General features: G+C 47.5%; 1 protein-coding gene across 1 annotated transcript in view; it reads right to left on the bottom strand.

Annotated features, from left to right (window-relative positions):
- Window positions 1-3,410: 3,410 nt before the first annotated feature.
- LDHD (lactate dehydrogenase D) overlaps window positions 3,411-18,587 on the bottom strand; it is a 17,561-nt gene continuing 2,384 nt past the window's right edge. Inside the window, exons 2-11 of the mRNA XM_056862341.1 lie at window positions 17,312-17,424; window positions 16,073-16,214; window positions 15,314-15,455; window positions 12,731-12,890; window positions 9,185-9,384; window positions 6,505-6,633; window positions 6,249-6,376; window positions 5,011-5,101; window positions 4,686-4,797; window positions 3,411-3,596 (exon numbers count right to left, since the gene is read on the bottom strand). Of these exons, the coding sequence (XP_056718319.1) occupies window positions 3,431-3,596; window positions 4,686-4,797; window positions 5,011-5,101; window positions 6,249-6,376; window positions 6,505-6,633; window positions 9,185-9,384; window positions 12,731-12,890; window positions 15,314-15,455; window positions 16,073-16,214; window positions 17,312-17,424 (1,383 nt within the window). The 3' untranslated portion in view covers window positions 3,411-3,430. The remainder of the gene's footprint in view (window positions 3,597-4,685; window positions 4,798-5,010; window positions 5,102-6,248; window positions 6,377-6,504; window positions 6,634-9,184; window positions 9,385-12,730; window positions 12,891-15,313; window positions 15,456-16,072; window positions 16,215-17,311; window positions 17,425-18,587) is intronic.

The raw sequence follows: 18,587 nt of genomic DNA, 5'->3' as shown, positions 1-18,587 counted from the left end.
CACTTAAGAGAGGCTTGATGAAAGCTTACAGAGAAGAGCAAAATCAAGGACCACTTGAGATAGAACACTTCTGGGTTTTTCTCCCACTCTTCTTCCTGCTGCTGTATGTAAAACAAATGCATTTCTTTGGCCTTTCTGCCCTCAGCGAGGCAGCTTCTAAGGATCTACCTACATGCTATGTTTTCTCCAGGGACAGCCCCAGGGTTGGGTGGCGGAATGTGTTCTGAGCTTCCCAAGCACAAAGGGAAGATGCAGGATTGTCCTGCGTGGAGAGAGGGGGCTGAGACCTCACCCCTTCCTGGGCTAGTGTCCTGACATGACTGGAGGGGGGGTGGTGGTGGCTGTTTGCCTTGTAGAAACATAATGAAGTTCATCAGTACATGTGTGTGACAGAAATCCTAAAACTTGCTAAGGCTCACGCGTGCCACCTAGAGCGTCTGGAACCCTAGATTACATTACAGTACAGGTATTTGGGTCCATCCCACATTGGACCATGCTGGCAGGCTTAATCCCTTTTGGACAAAGGACAAGCCGGTTTAGACCAGACCAGGTATTTGTCATGGAAATTCAGAGCCATTACCAGGTTCTCGATGGAGTGGGATATGGCTCTGATTGATAAAAGTAGTGTCTGACATCAGAGATGGGGATTTGCATGGGATTGGAGAAATCCACTTGTCAGTCTGGTTTAGGAGGCTGGTTTAGGTCCAACTCCATTTAGCATAAATATCTGGACATTAGGGATGTTCCCTTGTCTTCTGTGGAGACTGGGTCCACAGGAAGTCAGGTAGTTGAAGGACTCCTTCAACTTCTTGTTACTACAAGGAACTGCACAGGCTCTGAAGTACCAGCTACAGCACAGGCATCGTGTTTATCTTAATTAGTGTGACTGTTTGCTTTTTATTTGAATATCTCTGTGTTGCTGGGTGTTTTTCCCTGTATGTTGTTTGCCTTTTTTTCCACCCCCTTTTGAATCCAACCACCCTTCCCTTTTTTCTCATTTAAGAAGTTAACCTTTTTATAAAGACATTTTTGACTTCACTTAGTACAATCTATTTCCCTGGGATAGTTCTATTAATCTCTTCCCCATGTGCTAGACTGCATGGGTGCTACCAGGTTGGTTATGTCATTGTGCTGTGCTAGTACTATCTCAGCGGGACAGTCTAGATGTTCTGAGGAGGTCCTGAGTGGTGGCAGCAGGCTGCCAGGGTACTTTCCAGGGAACCCTTGGTCTAAGAGCTTTCCAACAAGGTAAGGCACCATTTCCCCCTTCCTACTGTAACAATGTGCAACCCTTACAAGACAAATAGTGCCCCATGGAGGCCATTTCAGGTTAGGAAAATTGTGTGCTTATGGGGAGATCCAAGCCGCCTCTCGCCACCCAATTCAGGGACATCTCCAGGGGAAAATGTAATATGTACTTAGGTGCTTGCAGCTATACTTGCAGCTATAAAAGCTTCACCAAGATGCTACTCCCTGTGCGTCCATAACGGATATATAGTATAAGAACTTTGAAGTCCACACCCCCCCCAAAAATTTTTTAGTTCCAGCTGCTGATACAGATGTTCTGATTGAAAGTTGCCAGCTGAGTCCTGGCAGTTCAATCCTCAGACAGAGGGTAGGCCTGTGCTATTAAAGGCCATGCCTCTTAAAGTGGTTTAAGGGTAAAACTTGGGAGGAAACCTGGCAGGTATATACAAGTGGGGCAGCTGACAGTAAAGTATTGGAGTCCTCCACCTCTCCCTGTGAGAACCACATTGACCACAATTTCTAAAAAGCTTGATTTTATTAGATCGCAATAGTGTTCACAATAGAACACAAATTTTTCTCCACTTTTGGGGTATTTTCCCACAAAGTATGCCGGAGTACTTAAACCTGTTAATCTTTCCCAAGTATAGGAGAGCCTGTGGGTCAGGGGAGCTGGAATCAGTGGCACATGTTTTATTTGGTTGTCCCTGGTATAATGAGGCCCGCGTAAAGCTCATTCTTCCCCTAATAAAAGGTGTTACAGGGGTTCCGGAAGCAGATTTATTACAGATGTTGTTACTGGGGAAAGACAAGCAGGTGACATCCTCCACAGCCAGGTTCTGTGCAGTAGCGCTTAAGATTCGCCAATTTAAGGATATTCCTAAGGAGTGCAAGGATTAATCTTAAAAGGGCATACATTATTTATGTTTTTAGACTATTTAGGACTGAATTTCCCAGAAAGAGGGAATTTGCTGTAACAGCATATAGTATGTATATGAGTATATTTGCCCGTTGATCTAACCGTATGTACTTTTCTGGCAAGACCGTAATAAAGTTGTTTGTTTGTTTAGGAGAGCCTATATGATGGCCCGATTGAATGCCGTCACCTGAGTTGAAGAGCAGATTTAGTAAAGTTCCGTTTTCCAATAGGATCTGCCAGTATAGGTACAATAAGTCGCTTGTTTTTTTCATTGTCCGTTATTTGAGATTGATAGACAGAGACTTTCCATTTGATAATGGAAAGAAGGCACTCATCCCTTCCAGAAATTTTTCAAATAACAAATAAATCGGAGATAGTAAAGATTGCAAAATGTATATATAGAATCACAGTCATAGAGTTAGAAGGGACCACCAGGGTCATCTAGTCCAACCCCCTGCACAATGCAGGAAATTCACAACTACCTTCCCCACAAACACACCCAGTGACCCCGTACTCCATGCCCAGAAGATGGCCAAGATGCCCTCCCTCTCATCATCTTCCTAAGGTCACAGAATCCGCATTGCTGACAGATGGCCATTTAGACTATGCTTAAAAACCTCTAGGGAAGGAGAGCTTACCACCTCCCGAGGAAGCATGTTCCACTGAGGAACTGCTCTGTTAGAAAATTCTTCCTAATGTCTAAATGGAAACTCATTTGATTTAATTTCAATGTGTTGGTCCTGGTCCAACCTTCTGGGACAACAGAAAACAATTCGGCACCATCCTCTATATGACAGCCCTTTAACTACTTGAAGATGGTTATCATATCACCTCTTAGTCTTCTCCTCTTCAGGCTAAACATACTCAGCTCCTTCAACCTTTCCTCATAGGACTTGGTCTCCAGACACCTCACCATCTCTGTTGCCCTCTTCTGGACACGTTCCAGCTTGTCTACATCCTTCTTAAATTGTGGTGCCCAAAACTGAACTGAATATATTGGCTGCCTATTTTAAAGGCGAAGAGGAATATATTAAATATTTTGGCCATTGTGCTTTCGTGTGGTCCTATTGGTCCATTGAGCAGAATCATTAAAGAAGTGATCAAATTTCTTGGGAAAAGGAAAGGGTAAGGAAGCCAAGAAGGTTTAATTTTGCAGACACAACGCAGGGCAGGAGCCAGCAGATTTGTCCTTGTGTAAGGGAGAACGTGTGGTTAGTGGCGTACGTTTTGCTTTGATAACAAGGCAGCCAGTCTGAGCTAGAGGTGTCACAAGACCTTCCCAGGGTTCATGAGGTTCTTCGGGTCTAGTGTGGCCTTGATTTGCCGCATGGTGGACAAGGCAACCTCGCCCACCTCCTCCTGTAAAAGCTGCCGCTTGCCCAGGCCCACGCCATGTTCACCTGTGCAGGTGCCGTCCATGGCCAACGCACGCCTGTAGAGAAGAAATGCAAAATGTAAGGGCCCTGCTGATTCAGAGCAAGGGTCTGACGAGGAGAAACTGAGTAAGTCCCTGGGCAGACTGAGCTGGGTGAGAGGACAATATCCCTCCAGTATGAACCCCCCCCCCAAAAAAATAAACCACCACCATGAACAGGTACAGAGCACTGGCTCTGAATGTGGAAATTTGGTTTAGCTATTCTTGAACAGCCTTCTGTTTTTAAAACAGTATTTTCAATAGTGCTATAGCAATTACTGAGTTTTTTAAAAAGCCCTCTAGTGGTGCTGTGGGGAAAATGACTAAAAGAATGGTGCTGATAGGGAGGAGCTGTGGCTCAGTGGTACAGCACCTGCTTGGCATGCAGAAGGTCCCAGGTTCAATCCCCGGCATCTCCAGTTAAAGGGACTAGGCAGGTAGGTGATGTGAAAGACCCCTGCCTGAGATCTTGGACAGCCGCTGCCGGTCTGAGCAGACAATACTGACTTTGATGGACCAAGGGTCTGATTCAGTATAAGGCAGCTTCATGTGTTCATGACCTTTAAAAATGCAAACCTTTCCATTCAGATGGGAGTGCTTTCGGAAAAAAGTGCAGGAAAGTTAAGGTTGAGAAACAGCATACTGGGGTCGGGAAACCTGCAAAGTGGAAAATTAGAGGGTAACAGTGTGCAGATGTTCCAAGGAAAAAAAGAGACGGCTCTCCAGTTTGGAAACAAAGACAGACAAAAATGTCCGTGTGGAAGCAGCCTTAGTGAACCCAATACCACCACCTCCACAGGCCTAAAGGCCAGCAACCCACCACCCCATATGCCCTTAATAGCAGAACGTCATGAGCTTTTTCTCTCCAAGAACACTTGAACATATGGAGGTGCCTTATACTGAATATCAGACCCTTAGTCCATCAAAGTCAGATGCTGGGGATTCAACCTGGGACCTTCTGCATGCCAAGCAGATGCTCTACCACTGAGCCACAGTCCCTCCCCAAAGGAAGCAAGGATCCCAAGTAGTTCACCTTCCCCGGGCAATTGGAAAAGGGTTAGCTGCTTCCCCACCTCCCATCCCACCCCAGATGGAGTCGCACCCTACCTGGCCAGCCGCACAGCAAATTCCTTCACTCGCCCACTTTCGTCTGGATCTTCAGGATCAAAAATCAGGAGGCAGTGGAAGTTGCCGTCTCCAACATGGCCGACAATAGGGCCTGGAAGCACAAGGTACTGAAGAACTAGCACCCTCGCACCAATTGGGGATCTACGATCCTTTGGCTTGCTTTTTGGAACTGGCATGTCTCCCCCACCTTACCTCTGCCTCCCAATACATAAGTTAATACCTGTGTATTATTGGACAGGGAGGATCAGCTGTGCATCTTCTGAACCTCTTTGTACCCCCCCTTCCAACAACAGAGGCTGCCTACCTGTGAGTCTGGAGGCCAGAAGATCTTGCTTGGTTTCCACCAGAATAGCAGGGAGATGAGAAATAGGAACACACACATCAGTGGAATAACCCTGGGGGGAGGGGAGAGAGGAGGAGAAAAGAGAGAGAAAAGATATCTGTCCTCATCCTGCTACGGCATGAGACAACCAGGTTTTTCCCCCTATCCAAACGTGTGTGTGTGTAAAGTGCCGTCAAGTTGCAGCCGACTTATGGCAACCTAGTAAGGCAAGAGACGTTCGGAGGTGGTTTAACACTGCCTTCCTCTGCATAATGTCCCTGGTAGTGCTTGGTGGTCTCCCATCCAAGTACTAACCAGGGCCGACCCTGCTTAGCTTCTGAGATCTGACCGGATCAAGCTAGCCTGGGCCATCCAGGTCAGGGCCCCTAACCAAACAGGGAGGTAGAAACCCTTTCTACAGTAACTCTCTGCTACCAAGGCTAAATGATTCATCAATATACTGACTGTTAACTAATCTACACAATCCAGACTACTATGTGTGGTAAGGGCAAGAGGGCACACACCAAATGAAGTTGCCTTATAACAAGTTAGACCACTGATCTATCAAGAGCAGTCTTGTTTACTTGGACTGGAAATGGCTTTCCCAAGTCTCAGATGGAGATCTTTACATCACTAGCTATCAGCTACATTTAGCTGAAGAAGCCATGAATTGAACCTGGGATCTTCTATACGCAAAGTAGATGCTTGACCGCTGAGCCATGGGCCCCGTACAGCGCAGAGCACCATAGCACTGAAGTAAGTGAGCCAAGCTACACAGCAGAGAAATTTGCAGGGGGTGGGGAGAAACAGTTTACAAGCCCTTAATAACAACAACAACAGTAATCTGACTAAGATCTGACAAGCACTACAGCAATAGAAAAGTCCAGCAGCTTCTTAAAGTCTAACATTTGCTTCGATATGGGTTTTTGCATTTCCCTTTCTCAGATACACGGAAAGGGCTGTGGCTCAGTGAAACAGCCTCTGCTTAGCATGCAGAAGGTACCACGTTCAATCCCCAGCATCTCCAGTTAAAAGGATCAGGTGGTAAGTGACGTGAAATTCCTCCACCTAAGAACCTGGAGAGCTGTTGTCAGTTTGAGTAGATAACACTGACTTTGATAGAGCAATGGTCCGATTCAGAATAAGGCTGCTCCACGTATGTATTCCTGTGCGTGGAGCGTACCTCCAGACCGACACCAAAAGACCTTGCCCTCTCTCACCTTCTTGCCAGGGCGAAGGGCCAGCGCTGCGTACCAGGCGTTATGCCGTGCATTCCACAGCTGGTTCCGGGCTTCCTGTTCCCGGGCCCACAAAAACTCCGATCCGCCGTTCAGCTGTGCGATTTCTCCTGCAGAGAAAGCCTTGCATCACAGCTGTGCTGCTGCCCGCTCAGCGGGTAATGTGGTTAGCTTCCGCATGCGCGGCCCCTTTCCCTGCCCCGTCAGGGCCCCTGCGCCCCTCTTCCGCAGGGCCTACCTGTCGCCTGCACCTGCTCTTCCACACTTTGCTCGCTGCCGTGAAACTCCAGGAAGAGGGTGGGTGATTCCGGGTAGCTTAGGCCACTGTAGCGGTTGCAGGCAATCATCATGATATCATCTAGGAATTCTGGAGCAGTAAGAAGAGGAAGAGAACATAAGAAAGGCCATGATGGGTCAGACCAAGGTCCATCAAGTCCAGCAGTTTGTTCACACAGTGGCCAAAACCAGGTGCCTCTAGGAAGCTCACAAACAAGACAACTGCAGCAGCAATGTCCTGCCTGTGTTCCAAAGCACCTAATATAATAGGCAGGCTCCTCTGATCCCGGAGAGAATAGGTATGCATCATGACCAGTATCCATTTTTACTAGTAGCCATGGATAGCCTCCATGAACATGCTCACTCCCCTCTTAAAGCCCTCCAAGTTGGCAACCATCACCACATCCTGGGACAGGGAATTCCACAATTTATCTATGCGTTGCATGAAGAAATACTTCCTTTTATCTGTTTTGAATCTCACCCTCCAGCTTCAGCAGATGACCCCGCGTTCTAGTATTGAGGGAGAAAAGCTTCTCTCTGTCGGTTCTGTCCATGCCATGCATAATTTTATAGACCTCCATCATGTTTCCTCTTAACTGCCTTCTTTCCAAGCTAAATAGCCGTAAGCATTTTAACAGTTCCTCACAGGGCAGTTGTTCTGGTCCCCTGGTTTTGGTTTGGTTCAGTGCCATTATCCTGACAAATGTGGCTATCTGCCCCATTGGGCATATCAAGAAAACCTATATATTTGTCCAACAGGGCAAACTGCAGTTTTATGGGACCATTTCAGGCCAGGACAATAGCATGGGGGGGGGGGGAGGAAGGCTTAACTCTCCCCGTTCCCTACACTGAAGTCCTTATTGCAATAGGCCTGCATGCACCAGCAGGAAAAAAATGCTGTTAATGCCATAAATAGAACTCCCAGTGTCTCTTCTGGATCTGCTGTCATGGTGATTATGAACCTAAATCTTATTTTATTTATTTCTTTTTGACGGAGCAAGTCCCAAACTATTTAGTCCATCCCCAATAGCAATGATCCAATAAAATTTATTTAATTCATTTGTACCCCACCATCCTCCCCAACGAGGACGCAAAGCAGCTCACATCATTCTTCTCCATTTTATCCTCACAACAACCTTGTGAGGCAGGTTTAGCTGAGAGAGTGTGACTGGCCCAAGGTCACCCAGCAAGCTTCTATGGCACGAGTGGGGATTTGAACCCTGGTCTGCCAGATACCAGCCCAACACTCTTAATCACTATACCACACTGGTGTGAGTAGCGATTTGCTGTAGAAGCACACAGTCCTAACCCTAGGCTTTCCCCTCTGAGGTGTCCTTTCCTTCAGAAATTAAAATGTTGGTGAACATCCCGTGATGCAACAGAAGCTTGACCAATGGCAATCAGTTCGTAGCCTGTATAGATAAGGTGGCTAAGCCTTGTGGAGAAGATTCATACTACAAAGGAGGCTTTTCACAAAAAGCATTTTCCTTTCTTGAATACCATGTAAGACACTGGTCTTCAACCAATCGGTCAGGACCCTCAAGCAGATTATGGAGCTCCGCCTACTAGGTCCAAAGTCCCAAAAGAGATACTATTTGAGAAGGGGCTTGCTTTGGGGAAGGGTTTGCTTCTTATATGCATGCACAGGAAGCAAGACGGCATGCCTGCTTTTTCTATTTGTACGCATAAAGAGGAGCAACAAGATAGGAAAGCAAGGACATTCCATATCGGACAGGATTCCTTTATAGCCCAGGTAGGTTCAGAGGCACCCTCCTCCGCCTTGCTTTCTATCTCTTCTCCCTCAAAGTTCGGCCCTGCCTTCCGCAAACATCAGTCTTCCAGTTCTCCAAACGTCCTTGCCGCATCGATTCCCATACCCCTCACCACTCTGTGAGGTTATGAGCTCAGGCTCCCCAGAGAGGTGGCACAGAAAGTTTTTGCCATAAGTAACCATTCTGGTTCTTCCTCTTCCTGTCACATGACTGTGGTATCCCGGGCTGCCACCTGGAGCTTAATGGTGGGTGGATCTGGGGTCTGGAAAGGCTGAAGATTGCTGCTGTACAGTACTGGTCGGGTTGGTTGGCTCAGAGCCCCAGAGCTTAAAGCTCTCTAAAACTCAGAACACAATTCCAGAGTTCAGCACACCAAACAACAGACTGATCCATAGGCTTATCAGGTCCCTTCTCTCCTCCGGCGGGAGGTTTTTTGGGTGGAGGTGAGGTGAGATAGTATGCGTGTGTGCCCGCGTCACTTCCGGTTTACACTCAAAAGTGCCGCATCGCAAGGGGCCCCTGGCAATGTGGTGCTTCCAGGTGTAAACCAGAAGTGACAAGGGGTGTAAATGGCCCCTTGCAATGTGGAGCTTCTGGGTGTAAACCAGAAATGACGAGGTGCCATGGGCAGGCACACGTTGCCCGCCAACCCTCAGCTGGTTAGCGGGCAGCCAGGTGGCTTGGAGGGGGTTTGCCCGCAACCACCTGGAACTTGGCAACCCTACTCATCCAAGGCCTCCTGCTTGATCTGCTGCCGGACAATGAGACGAAAGGGAAGAAACTTCCCAGGTTTTTTGCGTTGCTGAGCATGCCATCTGCCCCACTCTTTCTCCTCCCCTGCAAGCTCACCTAGAAAGCCCCTGGTCTTACCAATGCGGGCGATAGGAATCCCGGCTTGCAGAACCTGCACGGTGCTGTCTACAGCTGCTTGCACGCTTGGAAAGGCGCAGGTGGCCGCCACTGTGGCCTCGGGGATGCCGTGGAGGCGAAGGGTGGCTTGGGTGATCAGACCCAAAGTCCCCTCTGAGCCTACAAAGAGGCCTGTGAGTTGGTAACCAGCAGCGCTCTTCCTGAAAGAGAGAGACGTGAATTTCAGAGAACCGGCACGCTTCTCCTCAGCAGTGGGCTAAATAACACCCGTGCCGTGCTAGGTGCTGTACAGAATATGCAAGTCTCGGGAAGCCGACAGTGACATTCAACTAGCGGTTTTCACACCTTCAGCCTTAAACAGAATATAAAAATCTAGGTAATACACGTTTAAGAATAAACATATCAGATATGAAATTGTGGAACTCCCTGCCCCAGGATGTGGTGATGGCTGCCAACTTGGAAGGCTTTAAGAGAGGAGTGGACGTGTTCATGGAGGAGAGGACTATTCATGGCTACTAGTCAAAATGGATACTAGGCATGGTGCATACCTATTCTCTCCAGGATCAGAGGAGCATGCCTATTATATTAGGGGCTGTGGAACACAGGCAGGATGGTGCTGCTGCAGTCATCTTGTTTGTGGCCTTCCTAGAGGCATCTGGTTTTGGCCACTGTGTGAACAAACTGCTGGACTTGATGGACCTTGGTCCGATCCAGCATGGCCTTTCTTATATTCTTATGAATAATGCATCAAAATATTACATCTACTGTCCAATTATATAGAAAAAAAGTATATAGACTGGGTGGGAGTATGTCTTTTATCCCAATTTAACCTCTAACATTCTCAAATGTGATATATTTATTCTCTATTTCTATACATTTGTTATACTAAACAAAAATAACTTTAAAAACACATTTTTAATATTATCTATACTGAGCTCCTGATAACTTATGCTGTTTTCACATAAGCATAATAAAGCTTCCAATTTAGAATCAATTCTTCTCTAGGTCTTTTGTTTACTAAATTGGTTAGTTTCGCCATGACAGCATATTCTGCAAAAAATATGAAAATATATTAACACAGAGAACTGTAATTCAAAGAAGTTAATAACAAATTTAATTTCAAAGAAAGCTCCATGCATAATGTAATAACTTGGTTATATTTATACATTTGTCTGTTTTTGTGTTTAAAAATAAAATTCTATACAATTAAAAAAAACCCTTCAGCCTTGTAGGAATCCCTTTCGTGGACAAAGGGGCGTGCAGTAGTGTTCCAAGTGGCAGCCTAGGGTGAGGAAGACCCCACCCCATGCTGTCACCAAGCCTGTTGGGGGGGAGGGCCTAGAGTCCATCATTCATTCTCTGCCCAGTCTACCTCACAGGTTTGTTGTAAGGTCTAAATCAGTGGTTCCCAAACTTTTTGGGCCACCGTCTACCTGATTCCATAAACTCAACCCCCATGCCCTATAACCTATAAAAAGTATTGTTCAAACTAGTGGCTTGTATGATTCGCTAAGGTAATAAGATTCAAATCAGTAATCATTCATTGCACATCTGTTCGAAATCATATTAAAACTTTTTTAGTTTAGTTTATTCAATGGCATTGATGAACTTGATCCTGTGATACCAGCTTTTCAAAGTTTTGGAAGGAAAAATAACAACCTCTGATAAGTTTCCACCAGATTTCAGAACTATGCAGAGGCAGAAACCTGGGAGGGCCATTTGCCAGCATGGCGCCATAGCTTGATCTGTTGCAAACAAGTGAACTACATGGTAGAAGAGGCCCAGCGGCCCCCTGCCACCCCTTTGCCTCTTAGTGCCCCCCTTAGGTAATCTCACTGCCCCCAAGGGAGCGGTACCACCCACTTTGGGAACCACTGGTCTAAATAGGAGAGAACTGTGCATGATACCCTAAGCTCCTTGGTGAAAGGGCAGTACAGAAATGACTTAACGGAGGAGAAATCCCAGCACACTGCAAAGGATTCTCCTCCCGCACCATGCTGCATCCATGCGGGGCAAGGGTCTGACATCCCTCGCTGCTACCCCAGGCAACCTGGGACACAACACTTTCTCCTCCCAGCTGTGGGCACTGTGGGGCAACCAGTCTTCCAGGAAAGCTGATAAGTCATTGCTGATTTTCTTAAAGAATCTCCCCCCAGAGAAGCTTCCAAAGAACTTACAGTTTGAAAATCACTACGATCAGGACATAATCACACATCATAAAACCTTTGAGTTCCCCCATGCAAACTTAAATCCCAGTCACCGTGGCTAGCTAGTAGCCACCGATAGAATCTTCTCCACATGGTTGTCTAATCCCCCATTAAAGCCATTTGTGCCTGCCGCCATCACCACATCCTCTGGCAGCAAATACCATGGTTTAATCACTCCTTCAGTAAAGAAGTATTTCCTTTTCTCCACCCTGAATCTGTCACCCATTGACTTTACTGGATGCCCCCAAATTCAAGCGTTATGAAAAAGGGAGGAAAAAAATTCTCTCTATCCACTGTCTGTGCCCCCTCCTCAGTTGCCTCTTCCCCACTAAATTGAAAAGCCGCAATCTCTTTAGCCTCTCCTCACAGGAAAGGTACCCCAACCCCTCGGTCAGCTTGGATGCCCTCTTCTGCATTTTTTCCAGCTCTGCAGTATTTTATTTTTTCCAAAACACAGCCTCTGGCTGTGGCCACTGGATACCCTTTCGAATTGACATATGCAACATGAACCAGAGTATGGAATAACTATGCATCAGAAAGACACGCAAAGGAAATCAGTTAAGCCACACCAATCAACACGTCGTAAAGACTTTTGTAAGTAAACTATGGCTGTTACCGCACTAGGTATTCCCAGCAATGTATTAAGAGTTTGAAAATGTTATAAAAAACATCGCTTTAAAAGGGTTTTTGGATACCACGGCTTATAAATGGTTGGAAGACGTCTTCACAGCTAAAGGGGCCAAACAAAGTGCAAACAGTATTTTTTATAACGTTTTCAAACTCTTAATACATCGCTGAGAATACAAGTGCGGTAACCTTCTATCTCAGTCAGAAGACTGAGAGGTGATATGATAACCATCAAGTATTTGAAGGGCTGTCATATAGAGGATGGCGCCGAATTGTTTTCTGTTTCCCCAGAAGATTGGACCAGAACCAACGGGTTGAAATTAAATCAAAAGAGTTTCCATCTAGACATTAGGAAGAATTTTCTAACAGTTAGAGCGGTTCCTCAGTGGAACAGGCTTCCTTCCCTGGAGGTTTTTAAGCAGAGGGTAGATGGCCACCTGTCAGCAATGCTGATTCTATGACAGGCAGATGATGAGAGGGAGGGCATCTTGGCCATCTTCTGGGCATGGAGTAGGGGTCACTGGGTGTGTGTGTGGGGGAGATATAGTTGTGGATTTCCTGCATTGTGCAGGTGGTTGGACTAGATGACCCCTTCCGACTCTATGATTTTAAGTAAAAAGTCTCAGCCTGGTGCAGCATGTGCTCGAAAACCCAAAGTAGAGACTTAAGGAAAGGTGTGGCATAACTTCCAGAGAGAAGCTGTGTGACGAACCTGGGCCTCCGGTTCTGCCCAGCGGTGTGAAGCACCCTCCCATCAGGAAGCACCACCTGCAGGTTCAGCACGTTGTGGCGCATGGTGCCGTAGCGCACAGCGTTGGTGCCGGACGCGCCAGTAGCTGCCATGCCGCAGAGAGAGGCGTCGGCCCCAGGGTCTGGGGAGGGAAAGACAGCTCACTGAGACAGCAACCAAAGCCCCCGCCCCACCCTCACCCCTTCCATACAGCCAAGTGACTGGCAGAAATCTCTCCTGTCTGGCTGGCAGCATCCGGAACAGAGCCGGTAACCCCAGAACTCAAGCCATGCAGGGGAGGATTACAATAACGTAAAGACAGCCCTCCTGGATAGGACCAGTAGGTCCATCTAGTCCAGCATCCTGTCTCATCAGCAGCCATTTGAGTTACTTTGGAGGGCCAACGAACAGGGCATAGAGGTCAGACCTTCCCCTGATGTTGTCTACTTGCATTGGTATTCAGAGGCCTCTGAATATGGAGGTTCCCTTTAGTGGCAAACTACAGACAGCAACCAAGGCCAGAGTACGGCCACCTTTCCAAAAGATGTCAGAAAGCACCCGGACAAGGGAGGATAATCCATCTAAATGGATCATGCAAAACCAACTGGGGGTTCAGGGCATGATTTGCCAGCACGTTCCTTTATTCTTGGTGCACCAAGGTACAAAGGAACCCCGTGGCATAACGTTGTAAGCTGCAGTACTGCAGTCCAAGCTCTGCTCTAGACCTGAGTTCGATCCCGACAGAAGTCGGTTTCAGGTAGCCGGCTCAAGGTCGACTCAGCCTTCCATCTTTCCGAGGTCGGTAAAATGAGTACCCAGCTAGCTGGGGGTAAAGGGAAGAGGGCTGGGGAAGGCACTGGCAAACCACCCTGTAAAACAAAGTCTGCCTAGTAAACGTCGGGATGTGACGTCACCCCATGGGTCAGGAATGACCCGGTGCTTGCACAGGGCACCTTCACCAAGGTACAGCTTGCTGACCAAGTGGGTATACTCTGCACATATAAGTGTGGTCAAGTCACTACCATCCTATAGCGACCCCAGTCCGGGGCTTTCAAGGCATGTGAGATGTAGAGGTGGTTTCCCAATGCCTTCTTCTGCTGAGTAGCTCATTAGTACTCATATGTGTAGCTAGTGGGGCAGTCAGCATCTCCCCAGGACAGTTTCAGGTCAGGAAAATGGTGCAAGAGCGAGAAAGGTTCAACTCCTCCCCCCTCCCTGTCCTCTGGTGCAGAAGTCCCAGTCTGAATTGGGTCTCCACATGGCTGGGAATTTTCCTAGCACAGAACTCCAGCCAGACATCTGGTCAACAGGACCCACGACAGACACGGAACTCATAAGTACAGTATATCTATCATATAATCAGGTCTTCAGAGAGGTTTGTTAGATGGAGATCCCAATGGTGTCCTGTCTAACCACCGTTCGGGACTGAAGATAGTACTTGATGTGTTTTTAAGAGAGCAGAATGTGTTTTTTAAGAGGCTCTGTGGTACACACACACACACACACACTGTTGCTCTGGTCGAACAAGTCTTGCAGGTTTTTGGAACAAAGCCAAAACCTGCCAGACCTGTTTACTAGCAGTGGAAGTGGAAGAGTTCATACACCCTGAGCCACAAGCCCTCTTCCAACTCTCTGAGGAATAAATACTTCTCATCTGCCTCCATCCTTCAGCAAGTTCTTGTGCAAGTGCTGGCATCAAACTGATTTTTAAATGTTAACATTGAAGACTACCTACCCGACTCCCCAATTATGTGTGGGCTCTCATAAGCAAACTTTTACTGCCCCTTTTGGCTTATTACATATTATCTCCTCCTTGGCATGAATAACCCACACAGCCAGCATGGTGGGGTGATTAGAGGGTCAGACTAGGATCTGGAAGACTTCAGGTTTGAATCCCCACTCTGCCACGGAAGCTTGCTGGTCAGCCTTTGGCCTGTCACTCTCTTGGCCTAATGGAGAAGAGACCAATGTTGCAAGCTGCTTTGGGTCCCCACTGGGGAGAACAATGGGGTATAAATATCTGAATAAAGAAAATTGCCATCTGCACTATGGACAGGAAAGAAGAAAAAGTAGAAGGGTTGGTTTTTTATATCCCCACTGTCTCTGCCGCTTAAGGAAGAATCAAACCGGCTTACAATCACCTTCCCTTCCCCACAACAGATACCCTGTGAGGTAGGTGGGGCTGAAAGAGCTGTGACTAGCCCAGGGTCACCCAGCTGGCTTCATGTGGAGGAGTGGGGAAACAAATCCAGTTCACCAGATTAGCATCCGACGCTCTAGTGCAGGATGGGGGGAAAAATCCCGGCTGTCAGAGTCCACCACTCCTAACCACAACACCACACCACAACTACTCCAAATTGGTTCTTGATGCACAGCTACCCCGGTCCAAGCTTACCATTTTGATTTTCGCCCACCCTTTGATTTTGGACAGTATCGGAGCTGGGATGACTTGCCAGCCCACGCATGGTTCTGCCCTTCCCAGAGAGCAGCTCTCTTCTCTCTTGTCTCCAGAGCTGTGTTCGGGTCACTGCCCTCCGCCCACAACTACCTCCAAGCCAGCCGTACCGACAGGAAACCAGAGGCCGCTGTCCCGCAGGAAGTTGTTCAGGGCCTTCCGGGTCACCCCTGGCTCGACGGCAACAGTGAAGTCTTCCGTGTTCAGTGCAGAGATGCGGTCCATTTTGGTCAGATTAAAGCAGACGCCACCCTGTCCCAATGAAAGGGGTAAAATTAAGCGTTGGGGAAGAGGGGGGGAAGATGCAGATATGAGGGGAAGGCCTGGTACAGTCAGGTGGACCCTTTTTATCATCCAAAGATCTCCCAATTCCTCTCCATGTCACTGTTCATGCATCTCCTGATACAGCAGGTCTCTCAAGAGTGCAGGCTGTAGTTAAAAATGGGTTTGGACCTAGCAGCCCAACAAACATTGGTACCAGCTGAGCATGCTCCTTTCAGCTTACTGCAGGAGAGCAGCAGTTCCTTCCCGCATCAAAGCAATAGGTGCTGAGGCTGAAGCCCATCAGAAAGCCTCACCATCAGACCTGGAGTGTTGCCCCTCGAGCCCCAAATGTGCAGAATGTGTTTGTGGCCCTTCACTGATGTCAGCTAAGAAGAGAGAGAGTGTTTTTGTGTTCTTGACATATTCCAGAGCTCAGATTTAGCACTGCGAACGGACTTTGGGGCTAAGCGCCATGCAAATTAAGCCCCTGACCTGGTTTCACTCCGCGTCTTTTTTCAGTCTTTCTCGGCTCCAGTCTCCAGAAAGGGATCCCATTAGCCCCCACGGCCCCGCCTTCTGCCCGCCTCCCCGGCCAGCTGTCCTACCTGCACAGCACTCACGCCACCCTCCAGGCCTGTGCCTGTGCCAAAGGGGATGATGGGAACTCCTCTGCTGTAGCAGGCCGTGGCGAGCAAGCTGGCCTGTTCCACGTTCTGGGGCCAGACCACAGCGTCCGGCGGGTGGCACCTAAGACATGGGGGAAGGACAGGACAAGATACAGTAATCTTAGAAGCAAGGGAGAATGACTGACTAGGGAGCGGGAGAGCATCCAGGCCAGGATTGGACATAGGGGGACACATCTGTTTATTCTGCCGCAATCACATATAAAACAGGGATATGTGCATGTATGCCTCATTTTAAGGCCAGATTAAATGCACTGCCATTGGGGGAGTTAGCAGGCAGATTTTCAGGGGTCCCTTTTTCCAAGTGACTTTGTGCTGTGGATCAGGGAGTTTGGACGCTGTTTGGTATTTTTGTGTAGATTGTAAAAAGCATGATCTCGCCAGAGACAAATGGATCACAATATACATTCAAGGGTGGGGACCTGCCCTAAAGCAAGAGACAGTTGCAAAGTTATTGGCTGATACTGATCCAAATGTAACCATCGCCATGGTAAAAGTTTTATCCATGGTTTTTAATGATACCCCTTTTTAAACTGTACTGTTTAGATATTATATTTTTGTATATTCGGTTATTTATGTATGATGGAATGTATTGAATTTGTTTTGCTCATGACCTGTTGGTCCACGAGCATAAAGAATGTAGTCTCATTTTAACAGTAAAGGGGCATACAGGTGAGGGACCTGAATCCTCTCTCCTTTCCTGCCTTACCTCTCCCACAGCCCACACTGCCTTTTTTCCCATCCCAACTCATTCAGAAAGCCAGCGTGGCAAAACAGTTTGAGCAGGGCTCCCCAGTGCAGCACCTGTGGGCACCATGAGCCCACTAAGCATCTTTAGAAAGAGGCTGGAGAAAGGTGGGACTTTTGCCCAGCAAGACACCTGGCAGGCCATTGGAGATCTGACTGGCTGTGCATATTTCTCAAAACATTTCAGTGGCAGCTGCTACCACAGAGTTGGTTTCATTCACTCTCTCACTCCTCTTTACCCAATGTAGTCTTTAAAAAATTACCCTTCTTCTTCCCTGCACTTGAGCTTCTTCTGTGTGACCGTGGCTCCGCCAGCCTCAGAATTTTAAAATGGCTGATAACTTTCCTTTGTGAAAATCCAGAAAGGGGAATAGAAGCAACAAACCCATCCTCCAAAATTCCCTTCTGATGTACCTGTGCATTGACTCGTCGCGGCCATGTTGTTCCCGGACAGCTGCAGCTATGGACACGTTGGTGCTCCCGGCCACCGCTCTGAGGGCATCAAGAAAATCCTCTGTCAGCCAGTCCTGTGGCAAAAGGAGAGGGTAAAGTATGGATGAGAGAATATTGGGGAGGGGGGCTTGTGCAACTGGGAAAAAACAGCCAGGACTGTGCACGGTGCATGCTGATCTCTGCACAAAAATTGCACCCCCATCAATGCTCCATATCATATAATCTGCCTTTTTACTGGATGCTCAGCTAAGTACAAATCTGTCCAAGTGACATTTACTTGTCACCCTTTGGCACAAGACTGTCTACGAATTGGACCCCATAAGTAAACAACAGAAGAACAACACATGCCCCAACAATAAAAATAAAAAAGCGGTCGATACCTAAATGTGAAAATGAGGTTTCCGCAATTGTTTGGTTTATTGCTCATTAACAAAGCCATAAGCAAATACGCACAAACTTATAAAATACCTAAAATACATAAATACATAAAATATATATAATAAAACTATACAAGTTCAACAATCCCTCTAAGCAAAATACCAGTACCCGTTAGCATTGTAGAGAAGTATGTCTTTCGGTGTGCAACGAAACCTGGACGTTACTGACTTGGCTACAAGTATTCCTATTTTCCTCAACTAAAGGTTGAAGGGCCCGCAATTATTTGGAGGATGAGATGTCCACCCCGCCCAGCCCAGCCCAGCGGCAGAGCGGATACTTTGCATATGTAGCTGCTTTGCATACATAGGCCTCGGCTCAGTTGCTTGCATTGCCAGTTAAAGGACAGAGGATGCTAGACACGGGATTAGATGGATCGACTGATCAGTGGTCCAACTCTGCAGAAGGCATATGTATATAACTCCCTGGAAAGGAACACACATAGGAGGGCCTATACACTGGCCAGATGTGCAGCCCTACCACCTGCCATATTAGAAGGGAGATTTAAGAAGATCCCCAGGGTGGAGAGACTTTGCCCGTGTAACACAGGGGAGCTGGAAACCACTGAGCATGTATTTTTTAGATGTCCCCTCTACAAGTCAGCCCGCTTCAATATTATTGACCCCTTGATTAGGGAAATGGGCTGTGGTGGTGAGGGTGAATGGACCCAAAAGGTTTCTGCCGGGAGACGGCTCACCAATCACCACCCAGGTTGCAAAATATTGTGCAGTAGCAATGAAGCTACGTCGCCTTAATGTGCACCCTTATTCTGTGGAAATGTAAAATTGGGTGATTCCTAATT

Source organism: Euleptes europaea, chromosome 17 (genome assembly GCF_029931775.1).
Source record: "Euleptes europaea isolate rEulEur1 chromosome 17, rEulEur1.hap1, whole genome shotgun sequence".
Classification (NCBI taxonomy): Eukaryota; Metazoa; Chordata; class Lepidosauria; order Squamata; family Sphaerodactylidae; genus Euleptes; species Euleptes europaea.
Note: the sequence above shows the minus strand (reverse complement) of the source record. Positions and strands in the feature narration are given on the sequence as shown.